The following is a 23222-nucleotide window of genomic DNA, read 5'->3' as shown; positions in this document are numbered from 1 at the left end:
GGAGCCCTGCATCACAGCCCTGTCTAGTGATGACCCTTGGACGCAGGAGTCGCCCCATTGGCTGAGCCTCTTCTCTCGTCTGCCCCAGGTGTGGAGCCTGTGGATTTGGCTCCCACGGAGGCCCTTGGCAACGAGACCCTGCCTCCCAGTCAAGTGCTGCCCGCTGCCAGTGACAGGGAGCCGCAGTTTCCACAGGAAGCTCCCGGGGCCTCATCCCACAGGCCAGCGCTCACACCGACTGCCCCACTCACCACAGCCCTGAACCCGCCCACGGCAGCCACGGCGGGGCCAGCGCTGTCTCCAGGCCCCGCCCAGGCCACTCAGCAACAGCTCCTGGGAGTCACAGCCTCTAACCTTCCTGGGCACCCCACAGAGGCCCCGGCCAGCAAGGGAGTGACCGCTGGCCACCCTGCTAGCCCCGGGGCCCCAGAGCCCTCATCCCTCCCCGTTTCACAGCACGTGCCCACATCTGGCATGGGGTCAGGTGCCATGGAGACGACCAGGGTGACCGTGATCCTGACCGAGAGCCCCAACATCACAGTCTCCTCTCTGTCACCCCCTGCTCCTCGCTTCCCCCTTGTGACCAAAGCTGTGACGGTCCTAGGCCTTAGCTCCTTGCCCGTTAAGACGACGCCCCTCCAGCCCTTCCCCAGCCTGGAGTTGCCTGCAAGTCCTTCCTCCAGGCCTGTGGCTTCACTGGCAGTGACCTCCAGGCCCCTCACTTCCTCAGGAGCCCGCGAAGCTTCTCTGACACCTGCAATGACAAAGGTCATGACCGGGACAGGGGTCCCACAGTCCATACAGGCCCAGGGCCCTTCCAGTCCTAGCAGCCCCCCAGCTGAGGCCAGAACAGCTGCAGAACAGATTCCTGCCCATACCCTGGTGACTGAGAGCGTGGAGACCGTGCCTTCCCCAGAGAAGGTCCAACCCGGGCCTGGCCAGCCCACAGGCCTGCCAGCAGCCCCACTTCCAAGCCCGTTGCCCATGGCCCCAGCCCGCCCTGCCCAGCACGCCACCACAGCCGCCAGGCCCCCAGCTCGGCCCTCAGGGACTGCAGCTGCCGCCAGCATGTCTACAGTTGCTCACGCGTGGGGGGCCACACCCTTCACCACTCTGGAGTCCACCCGGCCAGCCCAGCTCCTCTCTGGCCTGCCTCCTGACACCAGCCTGCCCCTGGCCAAGGTGGGGACGTCCGCCCCAGTGGCCACGCCTGGCCCCAAAGGCTCTACCCTAATTCCTCCACTCCAGCAACAGGCCACATTTCTCGCCGTGGCCACGACTCTGCCTGCTGGGACCCTCGGTCCTGCACCGCCTCTAACCCCTGCTATCATGGCCCAGGGTCACCCGCCCGGTCATGCGGTCCCTCAGGCAACAGGCACGGCTCCAGGCCTGCTTCTGGGAGCCACACTGCCAACTCCTGGGGTCGTGGCCGTGGCTGAGGGGGCCTCCACAGTATCTGCTGCCCCACAAAAGAGCACCACAGAGAAGACGGCCATCCTGTCCAAGCAGGTGTCTCTGCCCACCTGGATATCCGGCTCTGCCCAGGGGCGCCCCATGGAGCTCATGCCTGCGGTGGCCCACACTGCTGCTACCTTGGTGACGGGGGCTGAGGGCCCCTGGGCTGGCACGGTGCCCCTCGTGCCCACATCCTACCCACTGAGCCGAGTCTCGGCCAGGACGGCCTCCCGAGAGAGCCCACTCGTTCTGCCCCCGCAGCTGGCTGAGGCCCACGGTACCTCGGCAGGACCTCAGCCCCCAGCGGAGCCGAAGGGAGAGGCCACCACCCAGCAGTCCGGGCGCTCAGCCCCCGCAGTCCAGAGCGTCTCAGCGGGTTCAGCCGAGGCCTTGGCAACCACTGCTGAGGCCAAAACGTCTGCCGCCTGTGTCGTGAGTGGCTTGTCAGGGTCTGCCCCGGTTTGTGGACCCTCTATGCCTTCCCTCCTCCTGTGCCCCGGGGATTGGACACAATCATGCTCTCACATCCTCATGGCTGGCTGCAGCTTCTCCTTAGCCAGCTGTCAGACTCCCAGATGACATTTAGCCACCATCCTGGCCCCTGCCCCAGGCTCCTTGGGCCCCTGATGCCATAGCAGATCCCACATACCCCACCTGGAGTCCAGGGGCCTGTTGGATGGCTTGGTGGGACAGCCAGTGTGACAGCATGGTGTGCTGGCGTGTGTGTAGCATGTTTATGTCTGTGTACCCACACGGGACTCTGTGTGAACTCGTTTGTGTTTACATGTACGGGACTCCATGTGGACACTCATCTATCTGCGTGTGTGCTCTTGTGCATGTGATGTATGTTGTTGCAAGATGGTATATGTCTGTGTGTTTGTAGGAAAAGAGATAAAGTGTGTATGCGTGCATGTTTTGGGTTTCTTTGAGTCTGAGCTAGTGGTCTGCACGCCTCTGTGCCTGGAGCTCTCTGCAGGGCCAGGCGGTTATGTAGACTCTCTGGGACTCAGTCCCTGACTCCAGTCTCACGCTCAGCCCAGCCCCAGGCCCTCGGTGGGGGCCTGTGTTGGGTGGGTGGAGGGAGGGTGAAGGCACCATTTCCTCGTCGTTGTGCCTCAGGGTCCCCCACCTGCTAGAACCTACAAGGGTAAGGATCTGTGCCCTCACGGCTGGGGGTGGGCCAGGGCAGGGGGCAAGAGTGGCTGCGGCCCCAAGGGGGTCACTCAAGCTGTTCCTCCACCCTGTGCCCCAGCCGATCGCCGAGCAGGACTGCGTCCGCCACATTTGCCTGCAGGGCGAGCTGATCCGTGTGAACCAGTCCCAGCACTGTCCCCAGGGCGCCGCACCCCCTCGCTGTGGGGTCCTGGGCCTCGCCGTGAGGGTGGGCGGCGACCACTGCTGCCCCATCTGGGAGTGCGCCTGTGAGTCGTGGGGTCTGCCGGCGCCTCCTGTGTCTCCCTCCTACCCTTACCCTAGCCCGACCTCTGCCCCTCACCTGTGTGCTCTTGGCTCTCGGGGTAACTTTGACATGAACCCGCAGAAGGACCTCTCACCTGGCAGATTTCCTACCCCTGTGACCTTTGATCTCTGTGGGACCCTCCAGCCAGCCCCCAGGGCCTCTGGATCACTCCGGAAAAGGCCTGGTGGTCCTGAGTGGCCTTGGCCCTGGGGGCATCTGTTTATTCTTCTCGTCTCTCCCCTCCCCAGGCCGGTGCTCAATTTTCCCTGATCTGAGCTTTGTCACCTTTGATGGGAGCCACGTGGCCCTGTTTAAAGAGGCCATCTACATCCTCAGCCAGAGACCGGAAGAAATGGTCACCGTCCACGTCCTTGACTGCAAAAGTGCCAACCTGGTGACTATCCCCTGCTTCCCTTCCTGCTGGGACCTCGGGACCTGACTAGGTTTGGAGGGGAGATTGAACAGTGAGTTGGCTTTGTTGAGGGTTATCAGAGGCCCCTGCCCACAGCTCCTCTCTCAGGCAAGGGCGGGGTGGGTGTCTTCTGGAGCCAGCACTTGCGGAAAGAGTGAGTGGAGCGCCACCTCCTGGCCCTTTCTAGAGCCTGCACCATTCACTGCTCATCCTAGTAGCCCAGGCCCCTGCGAAAGGTACTGAAATGCTCTGAAATGCAGAGGAGCTGGGATGCCATCCCTAGGATGTGGTCTGTGGTCAAGGATGCTGGCTGCAGTGAACCACCACCTGGGATGCTCCCATGAGCCAGGTGGAAGGAGACAGCTTTCTGGGGGGCTTGCAGGAGGTCAGGTGGAACCAGAGCGTTCTGTGGGATTCTGTGCACCATCTGCACAGCTGCAGTGGGTGCTCTTAGCACACTGTAGGAGCATTGGCTTGGGGGAATGGGGAGAGCTGCTCCCCAGGAGGAGGGGCCAGCAGCACCGGCCTCCAGGTTGATGAGGGCTGGGTGCTCTCTGTAGGGGCACCTGAACTGGCCCCCGTTCTGTCTGGTGATGCTGAATGTGACTCACAAGACCCACGAGGTCACCATTGACCGCTTCAACCGCAAGGTGAGTGCATCAGGGAGCCGGCCTACAGGTCAGGGCAGCAATCAGGCGAGGGGCAGGAGGGGCTTTGAAGCTTATTCATAACCTGTAAAAAAGTAGTGCAAATTAGATATACTTGGAGGTGATTTTCATTAGGATATTTGTGACCACTCTAATGTCAGGGGAGGAAGTGTGCCAGGAGGAATATTGTGACTGAAAAGAAGCTAAATGGCAAGAGACAGTAGCCTTAAATGATTGTGGTTAAAATATTGGATTGGCCAAAAAGTTCATTCAGGTTTTTCTGTAAGATGATGTGACGGAAAGACTCAAACGAACTTTTTGGCCAACCCAATATTTCACTTTTGCAATTTTTACAAAAATAGAAGGCCATGTGAACACACTACTGGGGACTCGTCCAAGAAAGGGACTGTCTAAGCAAGGAGCCCTGAATTTAAGCTGCATCGGCTTCCCATTAAGCCCACCTCTGTCAAGGAGGCCGGTGCCTGACCACAGCCCCCCCTGTGTGGGGTACCTGCTCCAAGGACCCTGCCTTTGCTCCTCCCAGTGGGAGAGTGAGCTGGGCTTACTCCTTCTCAGGTCCCAGAGTTCCGGCTCTCCCCACCTCTTCCTGAGGTAAGACCTGCAGCCCTCTTACTAGAATCTGCTCATGAACATTGAACACAAGGTCCATGCCTTGTGAGGCTCTCAGAAAAACCCACTGCTTAGACTTCAGCATAATACTCCCTGGGTTTTGTCCCACATGCTTCAGGGTCGTGGAGCCCACGGCACTGTCTGTACAGCTCAGAAGGCTCGGGATAAGAGAGAGCCAGGGAATTGGCCAAGGTTAAAGTTTTCTGACTGCTGGGCTGGGACTCCCTCTATTCAGCACAGTAGTTTATGCACTGGATAATTTGCCAAGTGATTAATAAAACAGTGATGCTTGGGTGGGAGGGTATAAAGTCATTATAAATATTTTAAAATCCTAATCTTTTCATCTCCCATTTCTACAGAGTAAAACTGAGAATCCATAATACATACACATTTAACCTTGTCTGTATGTAGCAGGGGTTGTAGCTTTGAGTTTAAAGTGTTGCATATTTAACAAACATGCATTGAGCCCCCAATTTATGTCAGGCCTCAAGGCAGGTGCTGGGGATTCAAAGGTGAGTGACTAGACATAGTTTCTGCCTTTAAGAAGCTCACAGTCCACTGAAAGTCATGATGAAGAAACAAATCTGTCTTAAAGGCCAGGACAGATCTGGGAAGACCCCAGAGAAGGAATACCCAACCTAGGGGCTGGAGATTTAGGGAAAATCTCCCAGAATAAAAGGACTTCCCCCATGGCTCAGTGTTTGTAAAGAATCTGCCTGCAATGAAGGAGACATACGAGATGCGGGTTTGATCCCTGGGTCAAGAAGATTCCCTGGAGGAGGAAATGGCAACCCACTCCAGTATTCTTGCCTGGGAAAAAAATCCCATGAACAGAGGAGCCTGGCAGGCTATAGTCCATGGAATCACAAAGAGTCAGACACGACTGAGCAGCTAAACATATGAGCTTGTCCCAGAAGAAATGACCTGAGCAGAATCAGGAAAGAAGAGAGTGATTGGACAGGCTCAGGATTTGTGCGTATTTGGGCGTATATAGAAATTGCCTGCCTCTGGCTATTGCATTTGTTTCATTGTTTTACACTCATAAAAATGATTTCAGAATTTTTCTATGCCGCCTTAGACTGTGTCTTCCCTGCAGGTACCTGAAACAGAGCCTGTCACAGAGCAGATTTTTAATAACTGCTAGTTGGATAGATGGGTGGAGGGATGATTGAACAGGCAGACAAGCTGTGCTCACGTTGAACACCCGCCTCCTCACAAGGTGTCTGTGGACGCGCAGCCTGTGTGGCCCCCTGTGAGCTGGCACGGGTTCAGAATTGAGGATACAGGCCACATGTACGTGATCCGGACGCCGTCACACATCCAGATCCAGTGGCTCCACAGCTCGGGACTCATGATCCTGGAGGCCAGCAGAGCCGGCGAGGCCCAGGGCCGTGGCCTGTGCGGTGAGAGGGGACCCAGCTAGGGGAGGGAGATAACTCCTCGGTCCACCTCTGTCCCCAGACACCAGTTCCCCTGGAACAGGGAAAGCTGGGACAGAGTGCCGTGCCAGAGGTGGGACCAGCAGAGCCACTGGAGCAGAGACCTAATGTCTTGTGTCCTGGGGCTGAAGTTGCCAGCTGGGAGATGGTGCAGGGCTCTGGCCTCGGCCAGTTGTCGCTTCAGCCGAGATGGTCTGTCAGCTTCCCTGATAGCCTCCTAATACCAGATAATCCCCCCTGTCTGCATATGCTTGGGCACTTCACAAAGCACTTCCACACTGATCTCACTTATTCCAGGTTATCCACACAATAGCCCTGAAGGATCTCCATTGAACTAAGGAAGAAAAGGGACTCAGAGAAGCTAAGTGGCTTGCCTAAGATCACACAGCAGAGTTGCCACAACACAGAACTAGTGCTCTTCAGACCATAGCATGATTACAGAGAGCTTTCCCTAAGAGCCTGGATGGATTTTGATAAGAAAAAGGGGTACAGGAGTCTGAGCGTGAGCTGCTGCTTCTTGCAGATACAGAAGGACCCCCATGAGACACTCCATGACAGACTGCCACGGTTATAATGATGGATGACACAGGAATACTTAAACACACATACTTGCATGCCCTCCATCCATAAATCTGCACCCATTTTATTCATTCACACTCTGTCAAAATGCCTTCTACATATGCACTAACACGTGTCAGTCTGCACACTGCTCATTCTCTCATTTGTGCGCCACATATGTACCGAGTATCAGCCACTAGGGAGTAGGCAAAACAGACAAAATGTGTCCTGCGAAGCTTCCATTCCTACTGATATAACAATCTCTTCTTACACACACACACACATACACACACGCACAGGCACACACCCTTCCACCACCATCAGCACCTCCTCTGCCATCCTTTCGCACCATTTCTTCCTTCCACTGTTTATGACTGGTGAAGGGTGCTGTGGTAAACCTCTGGTGGGTCAGCTACTCCCTATGATGCCTTTTTGACACCCTTCCATCACTCAAGGCCAAGACACCAAAAATCTGACCATTGGGACTGTTGATAAAAATATGAGGATTTTGTGTTACATTATGCTTTATATTCATGAAATTAGTGGCTAGAGGTATCAGAGCAGAAGTCAGCTAATTTATCTGTATTTTATCCAAACTAACACTTGGTGTCTTGGGCACCTGCTAGACAACTTGGGGAAATATTGAGAGAGTGAGACTATAAAGGAAAATGAGTCTTTGTGCTCAGAAAGCAAGACAGACCTGCACACTGAACCTGCCACACAGAATTGGGAAGGTCAGGGACCATGCATCTGAAGGGCGTGTGAAGGAAGGACTTAAGAGAACATGTTTCAGACAGAAGACAAGGGCAGGGAAGTGTGTGTTCGGAGCCCAGATTGTGAGAGATGAAGGCAATGGCACCCCACTCCAGTACTCTTGGCCTGGAAAATCCCATGGACAGAGGAGCCTGATAGGCTGCAGTGCATGGGGTCGCTAAGAGTCGGACACAACTGAGCAACTTCATTTTTCACTTCACTTCACTTTAGAAGCTGTGACAGATGAACTTGAGTCCCATCTCAGTGCCTTAACACAATAGAGGTTTATTTCTTGCACATGTAAATTCCTAAATGGAGATTCCTTCCATCCTGTGGCCCTGCCATTTTCAACGCAAGCTTCCAACTGCACAGTAGGGCAAAGAATTGGGCAAATTTTACGCGTCCAGCCTGAAAGTGGCACCCATCACCTTCACTCACATTCCATTGGTGGGGGACTCATCACGTGGTCTCACTAGCCACAAGAGAGCCTGGGAGAAGTAGGCTAGCGGAACTTCCAGGAGGAAGAGGAGACAGGTGCTATAATTAGCTAGCAATCTCTACTAAAGCAGATTTTTTGGAGTAACTTTTAAATTTGATATAACGTTAAACTCAGAAGTTGCAAAACTAGTATTAAGAAACTCTCATGTACTTTTTACCCAGATTTACCAAGTGTTCACATTCTGTCCATTTGCTTCTTTCTTTCTCTCTCCTTGTACCTGTGTGTGTGTGTGTGTACATATATATATATATATATGCGTGTGTATATGTAACTATTCATTTATATATGTATATATGCATTTTATCTATTCAGTTCTCTATGCATATGCTGTTTATATAAATGCATTTTTTCTGAACCATTTGAAAATAAGTTTGAGACAGGGGTCCCTTTGTCCCTAGGTACTTTGATGTGTAGTTCCTAAACAAACACAGTTTCTTCCACAGGGAGTTGCTTGGCTTCTCTATGTCGTATTTCTCTCATCTATAAAATGGGGATAGCAGTAATACCAGCCTCAAAGAGTTATTGCGAGGAATGTTCAGTATGACAGCTGGGGAGCTGGGAGTGGTAGAGATTACTGTGGCCACAGGGGTAATTCTGCCCCTTTCAGGTATCTGTGATGGAGATGTGGCCAATGACCTCACCCTGAAGGACGGTTCTGTGGTGGGTGAGGCCGAAGACCCGGCTCCCTTTCTGGACAGCTGGCAGGTGCCCAGCTCCCTGACTTCAGTTGGCCAGACCCGCTTCCGTCCAGACAGCTGTGCCACGGCCGACTGCTCGCCCTGCCTTCGCATGGTGTCCAACCGCACGTTCAGTGCCTGCCACCGCTTTGTAGGTGTCGCTGGGCTCCAGCAGGGGGGACGTCCCGGGCTGAGAACGGCAGCTCCTCTGCTCCTGTGTGCAGAAGGCAAACTCCCTGGAGGTGTTGATCTTGGGATGGGTTGGGAGCCTGCAGAAGCTCCTTGCTGCCTCTGGGCCTGGCTGGGAGGAGCTGAGCCCTGGCACGTGGGAGGCCGGAGTAGCAGCACCATCTGATGCACGGCCCAGGTCCCCCCGGAGTCGTTCTGTGACCTGTGGATCCGGGACACCAAATACGTGCAGCAGCCCTGTGTGGCACTGACCGTGTATGTGGCCATGTGCCACAAGTTCCGCGTGTGCATCGAGTGGCGGCGCTCCGACTACTGCCGTGAGTTGTCAGGGAAGGGAGAGGGGAGGGGGGCGGCGGCACCCCACGGTCCCCTCCGTGCCTTCTGTGGCTCTCACCCCTCACCCTTGTTAGAGTGGGAGAAAGGCTCACAGATCTGAGCCAGGTCTGGGCTTTCCCAGGTTCAATTATTCATTCATTCACTAATGAATATCAATTAATACATTTACAAATATTTTCTAAATAAATCTATAAACTGCTAACAAATTTAAAATTTTACCTTTATTATCATTTATATGAACACATCAAATAGATATTATTAGTTTATTATTTAGTTTCTTTGTTTCCTTGCCTCATCTGTAAAATGGGGGCAGTCCCTTGAGTATTGTTTTGAAGGTGACATGAGATAATGTGTACAAAGTGCTTCACAGAGGCCCGTCACGTGTTTCCATCTAGTAAACATTAGCCCTTCTCTCTTAGTTTTTGGTCGTCTTTCTCTTTCGATCTTTCCTGTCCTTCGTTGAGGATGGATGTGAGAGCCATTCCTCCCACCCCCCATCAGGTTTGCACTGGTGGGGTAGGCGGGGTGGACCAGCCTAGAGTAGTTTGATTTGTAAATGTGAACACATCCAGAAAGGTTGGAGACAGCTCAAAGGAAGACCACATCTATAATATGACAGGCAAAAGATAAAAAGACAAGTTTATCTAGGGTTGTGTTTTGGGGGGGGGTTCCCAGGTGGCTCAGTGGTCAAGAATTCGCTTGCCGATGCTGGAGCTGCAGAATATGTGGGTTTGTTCCCTGGGTTGGGGAGATCCCCTCGTGGAGGAAAGGGCAGTCCACTCCAGTATTCTTGCCTGGGAAATCCCATGGCCTGAGGAGTATAGTGGTCTGCACAGCACACGGGGTCACAAAGAGTCAGATGCGACTGAGAGGCTGAGCATACACACACAGTGTTTTTCAGACTGAACCCCAAGTCAGTGGGCATGAGGTCAGCTCACCTACTGATTTGGGGGTTGGCATCAGCATTTAAAAATGGAATAGAATTAAAAAAAAAAAAACACCAAAACCCTAGTGTGTACTACACCTAGAAAGGTTAAGTATTGAAGTATTGTTTTGTGAAAAAAGGTTTCTGTTATAATGCATCAGTGATTCTTAATCCCAGCTACCCTTTGAAATTACTCAGGGAACTTCAAAAAGTATTCATGCCTGGGCCCCACAGTGAGAAATGCTAATTCAATTGGTCTGGGGTGGGGTCCCAGCCATGATGTTGCCAAAGCTCCCTTTTGCAGTCAGGCTTAAGGACCACTGTTCATGTGCGAGTGTATATTGGAACACAGTGTAAGATCTAGTTTTTACAGTCAAGGAAGTTTGGAAGCACTGATCTACAGCAAGACGTTGGCAAGTGTTTTCTGTAAAGGGCCAGCTAGTAAATAGTTGAGGCTTTTAATTGTCTCTGTCACAATTACTCAACTCTCTTATGGTACAGAAGCAGCCAGATACAATAGTAAGTGCATGGGCATGCCTGTGTTTCAATAAAACTTTATTTGCAAAACCAGGCAGAGGCTGGATTTGGGCTGTGGGCTGTGCTTTGCTGGCTCCTGATGTAGAGGAAGGCGGCAATGCACTAAACCGTTTTGAATTAATACTCTCTGCTGAGGCACAGATGAGCCCCCCTGCTCGCCCTCCTGGGGTCTGAGCTGGGCCTGCTGCTGTGCCCCTGCAGCCTTCCTGTGCTCCAGCGATGCTACATACCAGGCATGTGTGTCAGCCTGTGAGCCCGCTAAGACATGCCAGGATGGGATGCTGGGCCCGCTGGACCCAGAGCAGTGCCAGGTGCTGGGCGAGGGCTGCGTCTGCTCCGAGGGCACCATCTTGCACCGGCGCCACTCGGGGCTCTGCATCCCCGAGGAGAAGTGCGGTAAGTCCCTCCCCTCCCCCGGCAGAGGGAGTCTGCCCTAGAGTCTGCCCTGGAGTCTGGTAGACCCCAGAGTCTCCTTTGCCCTCCTATGCCCATGGCTGAGCCCCTCTGCATCCCTCCAGGTCTGCTCTGGGGGTGGTTAGTTTCCCAGGGAGGGTCTGGCCTGGGACGGTCTGGGTCTCCCCACATCCCTCAGTCCCCGGCACCTCGCCATGCCCACTGCAGCCTGCACGGACAGCACGGGTGTGCCACGGGCCCTGGGGGAGACTTGGAACAGCTCCCTCAGTGGCTGCTGCCAGCACCAGTGCCAAGCTCCAGATACAATCGTCCCGGTGGACCTGGGATGCCCAGGTCCCCGCCCTGAAAGTTGCCCACGCTTCGGGGAGGTGGCCCTGCTGCAGCCCACCGAGGACCCCTGCTGCCTGGGGACGGTTTGCGGTGAGTCCCACCCTTAGACCTCCATTGTTAGATGGTTAAAAGACTGCAGCTCTGCTCCTTGACCTTGATGGATACGATAAGGCCTTGGGAAATGAGAGTGTCTTGTGGGGGTGTGTTGGGGAGAGTGGAGGACCATGAGAGTGGGGGAAGCTGTGCCCTTTGAGTCAGTGTGGGGCAAGACTTAATGATGTGTGCTTGGAGCCAGGCAGCCTGGTGGACGCTTCCTCTACCGCCTTGCAGCCTTGTGGCCCCAGCAGATCATTTAACATGAGGTCCATTCTCCTGTAACATGAGGCTGATAATTGTACCCACTTTCTGGGTTGTTATGAGAATTATAGAATTTGATACTGATCTAGTAGAACTACAACCGGCACGTGGCCCGCTGGATGAATGTTAACTCTGATGGCTCTTCTGTCTCGGTCCTGAACCCTATGTGATCCTCAGAAGCCTTCTCCAAGAACATGGGTCCTGGGGGAAATGCTGGGGCCAGGTGTCCAGGGGCTGGGCAGTGCTGGAGGCTGGGGGGAGTCCCGGCCTCCAGGTGACAGGCCCTGTGGCCCCCGGGCAGTGTGTAACCAGAGTCTGTGTGAGGGCCTCGCCCCCACCTGCAGCCCTGGCCACCGGCTCCTCACCCACTTCCAGGAGGACTCCTGCTGCCCCGGCTACAGCTGTGGTGAGAACCTGGGGATGGGGATGGGGGTGGGGGGTGGGGCGCCTATCCCCCGGGGGTGGGGAGCATGGCTAGCTCTGGGAATGACTGGGTTCTGGCTGGAAATGAAAGCAGGGCTAGGGTGGGGGACCAGGCATGGCCACGCAGGGTCTGCTCCCAACCCCGAAATTCTGTTTCCCCCAGAGTGTGACCCGGACCTGTGCGAGGCAGTGCAGGTCCCCAGCTGCCGTCAGGACCAGATCCTGATCGCAGGCCGCCTGGGGGACTCATGTTGCATCTCCTACCTCTGTGGTGGGTGGACGTGCCCTCTGATGGCACCAGGCCCGCCTGGATCACCGCCACCACCTCCCTCACCCCTGCTTCCCTGGGTGGCTGGGAGGCAAGGGTGGGGATCTTCTGGTGGAAGGGGCACAGGGAGAAGGGTGAGACACCTGTCCAGGAAGAAGTGTAGGAGGAAACCACCACTGCTTCAAGCCGTACATTACTGAGCACAGGAAGATGGGTGCTTTTTCAGTAAAATAACTTAGGTGGAGGTGAGGGAGAACCCCTCGGCTCTGACTGCAGGACGGGTCGCATGGGACCGGCATGCTGCAAGCGTTACCAAGCCAAACTTGGGGCTGCTCACCTGCCTGCAGCAAAGCCCATTTACTGACTCCGCATTGTGGTGAAGGAAAGTGCAGCCTTTATTGCAGGCACCAGGCAAGGAGAAAGAGTTAGCTGCTCAGTTGTGTCTGACTCTTGGCGATCCCATGAAGTGTAGCCCACCAGGCTTCTCTGTCTACAGGATTTCCCAGGCAAGAATACTGGAGTGGATTGCCCTTTCCTTCTCCAGGGGATCTTCCCAACCCAGGGATGGAACCCCAGGTCTTCCACATTGCAGGCAGATTCTTTACCATCTGAGCCACCAGGGAAGCCCGTAAGGAGAACAGGCAGTTAATGCTCAAACTCGAATTCCTTGCTTGGGGCCTGCAATAACCACGGCACTTTCCTTCACCACAACTGGGTGTCAGCAGATTGGCTTTACTGCGGGCAGATGAGCAGACCCAAGTTAGGTTTGGTAACGCTATGAGTCTGGCTCCTGTCACACCTGTGGTTTAGGTGCTTCCCACAACCACCTGCCCTGGACCGCCCTTCCCAGCACGGGGACTGCCTGTGACAGGGGTGGCCCGTCTCTCCCCTCAGCCTGTGGAGACTGTCCGGATCCCATCCCCGAGTGTCAGGAAGGGGAGGCGCTCACTGTGGACAGGAACACCACAGAGCTCTGCTGTCCTCTGTACCGGTGCGGTGAGTCCTGCAGGACGTGGGGGCCAGGGCTGGAAGGGGCTCTGGGGACCGTCACAAACTCCTCACTCTGGGATCCATGGGCATTCAACAGGGGGCAGCAAGGAGCCCCCACGTGGTGGGCTCTGGGGAAGCCATGGAAGGAGGCCCCACCTGAGGAAGCTGGGCTGAATGGCGAGGGTCTGGGCTGTCACATAGATGGCTCTGAGGCTTCCTAAAGGAGGTCCCTGTCCTCCATGGAGGCCCCCAAGAGCCTGGGTTGAGGCACAAATGCTTAGGCCACTCCCACCCACACAGCCTGGATCCACAGTCCTCATTCTGTGACTGACCCAGGCCCCTGCCTCAGGGTCTCTACCACTGTTACCATAGTCCCTCCACAAGGCTGCATTCTGAAGCCTCTGAAGCCCTGTTATTCTGCAATGATAAATCAAAGTGGGCCCTTTCTGATATTTTTACAAGACATAGCACCTGTATGTATATAGACTGTACCTTAACATATTACTGTATACAATTACAGTAACATATTACTGTATACAATACCTACTAAGCATAGTCATAATACAGCCAGCATCATCAACTTTAAGCAAATCTATTGGATGAACATTAACAAAAGGGTTAAATTTAAATATGGCTTTATTTACAAAAATTACTTTCCACACCAACTGTAGGAGAAATGTGAGGTGGACCGCACTGGCACAGAGCATTGTAGGGGAGGGGTCTCTTCCAGGATACCCCAAGGGCAGCCCCAGTGGGATCAATTTCTAGAACCACCTTTGAAGCAATGCAGGTTCCCATGGAGGAGAGTTCCCCCAAAGGCCAAGCTGTACCTGACCAAGCAGCTGCACCCGGGGCTCAGAGGCCACTTGTCACAAAGTATTTACAAAGTGCATCTGAGCAGAGGGTATCAGCATCTTTCCTATCCTCTGTCCTCTTCAGCCTCTCTCCTCATCTCCTCTTCTCAGCTTGCCTCTCGTGTTTCTCAGGAAGGACTCGAGTAATGTGGAGTGAGTACAATGGTATGAAGTCAGTCACTGTGTTGGGTGCCAATCACTTACCAGCCGTGTGGCCTGGGGCAATGTACGACTTCTCTGAGCCAAGGTTTCTCATTTGTAAAATGCGGATAATAGCATGTGCCTCAAGGGGATATTGTGAAGATTAGAGATAATATACATGAAGTGTGTGCTATGTACATACTACCTTAATATAATGGTGCCTGGCATATAGTGTGTGCTATCCCTTTAGCCATTTCTGACTCTTTGCAACCCTGTGGACTATATGGCCCACCAGGCTCCTCTGTCCATTCTCCAGGCAAGAATACTGGAGTAGCTTGCCATGCCCTCCTCCAGGGGACCTTCCCAACCCATGGATCGAACCTGTGTCTCTTCTGTCTCCTGCACTGGCTGGCGAGTTCTGTACCACTAGCGCCCTCAATAAACAGAGGCCACTGATATTACCTTGTCCCAGTCTTCACTACACTTTTCTTGCAAAAGCACTTAGTCTTGTAGAAAGCACTGAATCCAAGTAAAGACAAGAAAATGAAAACGCAATTTTCCTACCTCCCAGGTATTCCATTGTCAATATCCTCCAATTTAGTACATATTCTTCCAGATATTTTCCATGCCTTTATACAATATGAATGTGTTTTACCAAATTGAGTTTATACCATACATGCTCTTTTTAAGCCAGATTTTCAGTGAATGACCTTTACTTTTCTTGCTAATACATTTTCAAGTCCTATCACACCCCATCTATGATTTGCCTGGTCTGTCCAATCCAGGATCCCAGCCAGACGCACACATTAACATTATGTCTCTTAAGTGTCTTTGAATCTAGTAAGTGTCCTTTCTTCCACGCAATGCTAATTGTAGAGTTTGGGTTATGGTCCAGCACAAGTCCCACCTTCTGCATTTACCTGGCTGCTGCTTCTTGGAACTGTTTACATTGCTCCTCTGTCTTCTGTGCTTCTATAAACTGGAAATTAGAACCAAGATTTCATGGATTCAGGCTAAAAATCTACACTATTCTTGAGCTTCGTCACACCAGGAGGTACATACTCTGTAGTTGCTGGCCCTGGATTAGGGTGACCTGTCCATCTTATATTTACAAATTTCCTCTTTCAAACAGAAAGTAACCTATCACTTAGACATTATACAAATGTCCTTCTCACCTTTCGCCTGTTAGGTTTTTGAAAATTGATTAATAATTCTTACCTGTGCCAATATTTTTTTTATTAGATAAAATAAGTTTTACAGTCTTTCACCTTCAGCATTGTCCCTGGCACCTTCCTTCCCCACCAGAAAGTTGTGTCCAGCGATTCCCTCCTCCTTGTCTTGGTCTCTCAATGAATGGCCGGGGAATCCTAAACTAAGAGGGGACCTGCTGAAGAGCAGGATGAGGGGAAGTGTGAGCCCTGGGGTGTGTGTAGCATCTGCTGAAGCAGAGCAGATTGGGGCCGAGATGCTACCAGAGGAGGAAGTCTCCACAGCATGGGAGGAGCTGTGTTCTTAGAGAGGAACTGTCCATCAGGAGAGCTTCCCTTGGTCCTGGACTACCCTCGGAGCACTAGTCTCAGAGTGACACAGCATCCCAAGAGGGAGGCCCAGCTGAACGAGTTGAAGGTTCTGACACTGTCATGTTGCTAATACCTCCTGGAGCAGAGCTAGGGTGTCCTGACATAGATCTATGGGGAGACTTCAGGAGCCCATACTTCTCCCCTGAACTCCAGAACGTGCCTGAGGACACTGAGGGGGCCTCGGGGGAAGCCAGGAGGTACCCCCTCCTTAGCCAATGTGTTTCTGAGGACTGCAGCTCCAAGGTGTCTGTGTCTGATGCGTCCCCTGCCTCCCCTCCTGTGCAGTGTGTGAGAGCTTCCGCTGCCCCCACGTGCAGTGTGGCATGGGCACGGCCCTGGTGGAGGTGTGGAGCCCAGAGCGCTGCTGCCCCTACAAGTCCTGTGGTAAGTCCCTGCACAGAGACGCCCCCTCCCCAAAGGTGGAGACCCAGGGCCCTGGGAGGGAGGCAGGAGCAGGGCCGCCACTGTCCGCCTGGCTCAGGTTCTCCTCCTCCAGAGCCACCAGAGGGAAGCCTTCAAATGGCCTTCCTCCTGGCTTCATCCTCTCCCTGAGTGCTGGACATTTTTTTGTCTCCCCAGAATAAAAGAAGAAAATAAGCAACTTCCCTGTTGCAAAAAGGAAATTTTCCACCTAAAAAAAAAAATCTTTATTGCAACCATCAGATAGTAATCATGATTTCGTTCAAATTCACCTGAAGTCCTTTTGGGAAGCAGGTGGGGAGTGGCAGTGATCAGTAATGAATACCAGCGAACTTTACATAAAAATGGTTTTCAAAAGAGTTCAAAAACTCTGTTTTGCATCCGGGTATTTTGCTTACTTTTTCCAGGCCTCACTAAAATGTAAACTTCATGAAGATAGGGATTTCAGTTTGTCTTATCCACAGATTTGTCCCCAAAGCACAGAAAAATCTCAGCATATAGGTGCTTAAAACTATTTGCTGCATGAGGGGGTGACTCCAAAGCATGTTTCACAGCCACTGTGACCCTGACTTCTCTTCCCTCTGAAGCTAGAGCTGGTGGAGCCCTTATGTCACAGGCAGCGGTGCCTCCAAAGTCAGCTCCTTCGCAGCTTAGAACTGGACCTTCTCACAGGCAAAGGTTCAGGGTAGAGCTCAGCTTGCTGAGTATATACTTTGGGAAATGCAAGTGATCAGAAATTCCACCCTGCCATATTCCTTCTTGGAGAGGCCCCACTCTGCTCTGCTCAGTGGGTTCTAGAGCACTGGGAGAGATGAAGCCCAGATGATGGAAGGGAACCTAGGGTTGACCCATCCACCCGCTTATCCTCCCTGCACATTCAATTATGGACCCATCACACTCCACCTGCCCAGCCCCCGGAGCTGCAGCCCCCATGTGGGGATGGAGGGAGGCTAGAAGGGAGACTGCACTTATGGTGAGGAATGTGGGAGGCCCAAGGGGCCCCGCCTGGACATCTCTGGTGAGGTGGGTCCTGGCCCCTCCTGTTTTCCAGAATGTGACTGTGATACCATCCCAGTGCCCCGGTGCCATCTGGTATGGAGACCCTGCCCCTCCCCACTCCCCCTGGTCTTCCTCCCACCTTTTCTTTCCTCCCTTTCCCTTCTCCACTCCTTTCATCTGGTCAATGAGCCTTGAACTGCAAGTCAGCATTCTTGTATCAAGTTCTGCTCTCTGGGCATAGTACCCTTGCTTGTAAAGTGGGTCTGATCATAGTTCAGAGTTGTGGTGAGGAATCAGTACTACAAGGAAGACATTGATGGTGGTGGTGGTGGGGATGATGGTGGGGATGGCGGAGATGATGGTGATACTCATGACAGTAGCTGATGTTTCAGTTCAGTCGCTCAGTCATGTCTGACTCTTTGCGACCCCATGGACTGCAGCACGCCAGGCTTCCCTTTCCATCACCAACTCCTGCAGCTTACTCAAACTCATGTCCATCGAGTCACTGACACCATCCAACCCTCTCATCCTCTGTCGTCCCCTTCTCCTCCCACCTTCAATCTTTCCCAGCATCAGAGTCTTTTCTAGTGAGTCAGTTCTTTGCATCACGGTGGCCAAAGTATTATAGCTTCAGCTTCAGCATCAGTCCTTCCAGTGAATATTCAGGACTGACTTCCTTTAGGATAGACTGGTTGGATCTCCTTGCAGTCCAAGGGACTCTCAAGAGCCTTCTCCAACACCATAGTTCAAAAGCATCAATTCTTCGGCACTCAGCTTTCTTTATAGTCCAATTCTCACATCCATACATGACTACTGGAAAAACCATAGCTTTGACTAGACTTTATATACATTATCATATTAATTCTCATGATAACCCAAACGAGGTGGAGTCTGTGATTATCTCAGTACAAAAAAGGAAACTAAGGTTAATGCAATGTAGCTAGTAAATCTCAGAGCCAGGATTGAAACCCAGGAAATCTGACTTCAGAAAACATGCCCTTAACTATCAGGCTGCATGGCCACTGAGAAAAGTTGAAAATACTTTAAGAAATGGAAAGTTGTGCTTAAAGTTGTGTTGTTTACATGATTTTCTGGATCATAAGTATTCCCTCCCTCCCACCCAGCCCTCATGTCTTCTCATGTTTCCCCCCATCCCAGCCTCTTCTCCTTTTAACTGGGTTAGGAAGAAGGAAAGTGTATGAACAGAGCAGGGCTCTGGGCCACCAGCCATGCAGGGGCCCCGCTGATATGGCCAGTGGGTGCTCAGGATAACAGGAGAGGCCCAAGGCCCAGAAGAGGACATTGGGGAGCAGCTCCTCAGAAGGGAGAAGCACCCAGGCATCCTTATAAGAGGATGACTGAACTCACAGGGTGCCAAGGGCCCCCCTGGCCAACAGGCCTGCCAGCCCCCTCCCTACCCACTGCAAGGAAACTACAGACAGAGAGAGGGCCCCAGGTGGCAGGCTGCTCCCAACGGTGGGGCTGGGCCTCCCCAACCCTGGGGTGCTGACCTCCTCTGCCCACCCAGTGGGAGAAGTCCCAGCTGGACGAGGCGTTCATGCGCAGCGCGGAGAACGTGTGTGGCTGCGCCAAATATGAGTGCGGTGAGTGGGGAGGGGAAAGCCAGGGAGGTAAAGTAGGTTGGGCGATCCAGGGCTGGGCCAGTCAGCGTGGGGCTGGTAGGGCTGCTGGGCTCTTGCTGACTGTCACCACCCTGCTCGCCCATCCAGTGAAGGCCCCCGTGTGTTTGAGTCGCGAGCTGGGGGTGATGCAGCCAGGCCAGACAGTGGTGGAGCTCTCGGCAGATGGTGTGTGCCACACCTCCCGCTGCACTGATGTGCTCGACCCTCTGACTAGCTTCTACCAGATCAACACCACCTCTGTGCTGTGTGACGTCCACTGTGAGGCGGTAGGGGGAGGGGGCTGGGGGCCCGGGGGGCTGTGTGTCCGAGGGGCCCTTCAAGCTTGCCCAAGCTCTTTGGACGAGTCTAGAGGGTGGGCATGGCAGGGAACCTCCGAGATCCCCTGTGCAAAGTGCCGAGGCCAGAGGGGAACAGCAGGAGTGCAGGCCTGGCGAGGGTGGACATTTGACAGAGAAAATACACAATTATTAAGCACCTACTCGTGCCTGGCACATTCCCTGTCATCTTGGTTTGTGTCTTTGTGTTGCTACCATTTGTTGAGTGCTTCTATATGCCCAGTACCTAGGACAGCAACTGGCTTCTAGTAAGGCCTGGATCAGAATTAGTCGAGCAAAAGATGATGAAATTATTCCCATTTTTCAGATGAGAAAACTGAAGTTTAGGGAGGTCCAGCTGTTTGTCAACATTTCCCCGGGAACTGGGACCCAAACGAAAGCCTATCTGGACTGAATACTGGCACCCTTAATTAGCAGCCATGCCGTCTCTCGGTCCACTGGGGCTGGGTCAAGGAAGGGCTGGAAGGGAGGTTCAGGGTACATAAGGACGGCCTTCCTACTTGACATTGAAAGAGGCTGGGGGTTTCCTTCCCAGCCATCTCCAGGGCCCCTCCTCTGGTTTCTGGGCTCAGGGACAAGCAGAGAGTGGGAGTGCAGGAGGGTGGAGGTGGGCCCCAGGGCTTAGCCCATCACGTCCCGCCCTGTCCTACAGAACCAGGAGTACGAGCACCCGAGGGACCTGGCGGCCTGCTGCGGCTCCTGCAGGAACGTGTCCTGCCTCTTCACCTTCCCAAATGGCACCACCTCCCTGTTCTTGGTATGCAGCCCTTAACTGCGCAACTGGGAAGGTGTCCCAGGCAGGGACACCTAGGACCAGCTCCCAGGACTGGGTCCACATGGGGTCCTGGGCAGTGCCAAGTTCTGGGCAGCACCTGTCCTTAGAGCTGTGCCCTGTTGGTTCACTCGGGCCATCATCCCCAAGTCCCCATCACCCACCTCTGTCCCCCCAGCCCGGGGCGTCCTGGATCGCAGACTGCACCCGCCACCACTGCGGTAGCACTCCCCTGGGCGCCGTGCTCGTCCACTCGCCCATCAGCTGCCCACCGCTCAACGAGACCGAGTGCGCCAAGGTCAGTGCCAGCCACCTCTCCCTACAGCACGGCTGGAGGCCAGGGGTACTGGCTGTCTTAGTGGTGGTGGCGGGTAGGGGCAGGGGTGTCTTTTGGTGTGGAGATGTGTGGAAGGAGGGCTTCCCTGGAATCTGGACGTGTCCAGCCACCTTGACTCCACCTGAACTCCACATCTCTCCGTGTATCTTTGCTCTGACCCCATCATACAACATCCGCACCCATCACACGAGAGTGTCCAGATGCACACAGACATACACACATTCTCAGCACACTCACATACACACCAACATGGGCAGTCAGCCACTCACAGGCACCACACAACTCCACAGGGCCGTTAACACCTCATCAGGCCAGTGCACATGCCACACACCAATCACACTTGCACACGTGCATCACACAGATGTGTTGTTCAGTCCTGCAGTGGGCTAATGGGTGTCCAGTACTAGCATGGAGAGCTGTCATTCTGCACACACCTAAAGGAAAAGGATTTCCTGGAGGGTTTAGGCCTATAGTTGAATTATTAGAGTTCCTGACATTCAGTTCAGTTCAGTCGCTCAGTTGTATCTGACTCTGCGACCCCATGGACTGCAGCACGCCAGGCTTCCCTGTCCATCACCAACTCCCGGAGCTTACTCAAACTCATGTCCATCAAGTCAGTGATGCCATCCAACCATCTCATCCTCTGTCATCCCCCTTTCCTCCTGCCTTCAATCTTTCCCAGCATCAGGGTCTTTTCCAGTGAGTCAGTTGTTCGCATCAGGTGGCCAAAGTATTGGAGTTTCAGCTTCAACATCAGTCCTTCCAATGAATATTCAGGACTGATTTCCTATAGGATGGACTGGTTGGATCTCCTTGCAGTCTAAGGGACTCTCAAGAGTCTCCTCCAACACCACAGTTCAAAAGCATCAATTCTTCGGCACTCAGCTTTCTTTATGGTCCAACTCTCACATCTATACATGACTACTGAAAAAACCATAGTTTTGACTAGACAGATCTTTGCTGGGAAAGTAATGTCTCTGCTTTTTAATATGCTGTCTAGGTTGGTCATAGCTTTTCTTCCAAGGACCAAGCATCTTTTAACTTCATGACTGCAATCACCATCTGCAGTGATTTTGGAGCCCCAGAAAATAAAGTCTGTCACTGTTTCCACATTTATTTGCCATGAAGTGATGGGACCAGATGCCATGATCTTAGTTTTCTGAATGTTGAATTTTAAGCCAACTTTTTCACTCTCCTCTTTCACTTCCATCAAGAGGCTCTTTAGTTCTTCACTTTCTGCCATGAGGGTGGTGTCATCTGCATTTCTGAGGTTATTGATATTTCTCCCAGCAATCTTGATTCCACCTTGTGATTCATCCAGCCCAGCGTTTCTCATGATGTACTCTGCATGTAAGTTAAATAAACAGGGTGACAATACACAGCCTTGACATACTCCTTTCTCAATTTGGAACCAGCCTGTTGTTCCATGTCCAGTTCTAACTGTTGCTTCCTGACCTGCATACAGATTTCTCAGGAGGCAGGTCAGGTGGTCTGGTATTCCCATCTCTTTCATAATTTTCCAGTTTATTGTGATCCACACAGTCAAAGGTTTTGGCATAGTCAATAAAGCAGAAATAGATGTTTTTCTGGAACTCTCTTGCTTTTTTGGTGATCCAGCGGATGTTGGCAATTTGATCTCTGGTTCCTCTGCCTTTTCTAAATCCAGTTTGAACACTTGGAAGTTCTTGGTTCATGTACTGTTGAAGCCTGGCTTGGAGAATTTTGAGCATTACTTTGCTCGTGTGTGAGACGAGTGCAATTGTGTGGTAGTTTGAGCATTCTCTGTCATTGCCTTTCTTTGGGATTGGAACAAAAACTGACCTTTTCCAGTCCTGTGGCCACTGCTCAGTTTTCCAAATTTGCTGATGTATTGAGTGAAGAACTTTAGCAGCAGCATCTTTTAGGATTTGAAATAGCTCTACTGGAATTCCATCACCGCCACTAGCTTTGTTCGTAGTGATGCTTCCTAAGGCCCAGTTGACTTTGCATTCCAGGTTGTCTGGCTCTAGGTGAGTGATCACACCATCGTGATTATCTGGGTTGTGCAGATCTCTTTTGTACAGTTCTTCTGTGTATTCTTGCCACCTCTTCTTAATATTTTCTGCTTCTGTTAGGTCCATACCCTTTCTGTCCTTTATTGTGCACATCTTTGCATGAGATGTTCCCTTGGTATCTCTGATTTTCTTGAAGAGATCTCTAGTCTTTCCCATTCTAATGGGAAAGACTCTCTATTTCTTTGCACTGATCACTAAGAAAGGCTTTCGTATCTCTCCTTGCTATTTTTTTGGAACTCTGCATTCAGATGGGTATATCTTTCCTTTTCTCCTTTGCCTTTAGCTACTCTTCTCAGCTATTCGGAAGGACTGCTCAGACAGCCGTTTTGCCTTTTTGCATTTCTTTTTCTTGGGGATGGTCTTGATCACTGCCTATTATCCTGTACAATGTCACAAACCCCTGTCCATAGTTCTTCAGGCACCCTGTCTATCACATCTAGTCCCTTAAATCTATTTCTCACTTTCACTGTATAATCGTTAGGGATTTGATTTAGGTCATACTTGAATGGTCTAGTGGTTTTCCCTATTTTCTTCAATTTAAGTCTGAATTTGGCAATAAGGAGTTCATGGTCTGAGCCACAGTCAGCTCCCAGTCTTGTTTTTGTTGACTGTATAGAGCTTCTCCATCTTTGGCTGCAAAGAATATAATCAGTCTGATTTCGGTGTTGACCATCTGGTGATATCCATGTATAGAGTCTTCTCTTGTGTTGTTGGAAGTGGGTGTTTGCTATGAGCAGTGTGTTCTCTTGGCAAAACTTTATTAGCCTTTGCCCAGCTTCATTCAGTACT

General features: G+C 52.4%; 1 protein-coding gene across 1 annotated transcript in view; it reads left to right on the top strand.

Moving 5' to 3' along the window:
- The window catches only part of OTOG (otogelin), an 83686-nt gene that overhangs the window by 55147 nt on the left and 5317 nt on the right, over window positions 1-23222 (top strand). Inside the window, exons 36-53 of the mRNA XM_055547484.1 lie at window positions 89-1887; window positions 2708-2876; window positions 3163-3308; window positions 3887-3976; window positions 5823-6006; window positions 8460-8680; window positions 8897-9035; window positions 10718-10912; window positions 11138-11350; window positions 11919-12023; window positions 12204-12311; window positions 13203-13304; window positions 16159-16257; window positions 17345-17385; window positions 18821-18896; window positions 19023-19201; window positions 19923-20027; window positions 20221-20340. Of these exons, the coding sequence (XP_055403459.1) occupies window positions 89-1887; window positions 2708-2876; window positions 3163-3308; window positions 3887-3976; window positions 5823-6006; window positions 8460-8680; window positions 8897-9035; window positions 10718-10912; window positions 11138-11350; window positions 11919-12023; window positions 12204-12311; window positions 13203-13304; window positions 16159-16257; window positions 17345-17385; window positions 18821-18896; window positions 19023-19201; window positions 19923-20027; window positions 20221-20340 (4091 nt within the window). The remainder of the gene's footprint in view (window positions 1-88; window positions 1888-2707; window positions 2877-3162; window positions 3309-3886; window positions 3977-5822; window positions 6007-8459; window positions 8681-8896; window positions 9036-10717; window positions 10913-11137; window positions 11351-11918; window positions 12024-12203; window positions 12312-13202; window positions 13305-16158; window positions 16258-17344; window positions 17386-18820; window positions 18897-19022; window positions 19202-19922; window positions 20028-20220; window positions 20341-23222) is intronic.

The sequence above is a fragment of the Bubalus kerabau genome, chromosome 15 (assembly GCF_029407905.1).
Source record: "Bubalus kerabau isolate K-KA32 ecotype Philippines breed swamp buffalo chromosome 15, PCC_UOA_SB_1v2, whole genome shotgun sequence".
Lineage (NCBI taxonomy): Eukaryota > Metazoa > Chordata > Mammalia > Artiodactyla > Bovidae > Bubalus > Bubalus kerabau.
Note: the sequence above shows the minus strand (reverse complement) of the source record. Positions and strands in the feature narration are given on the sequence as shown.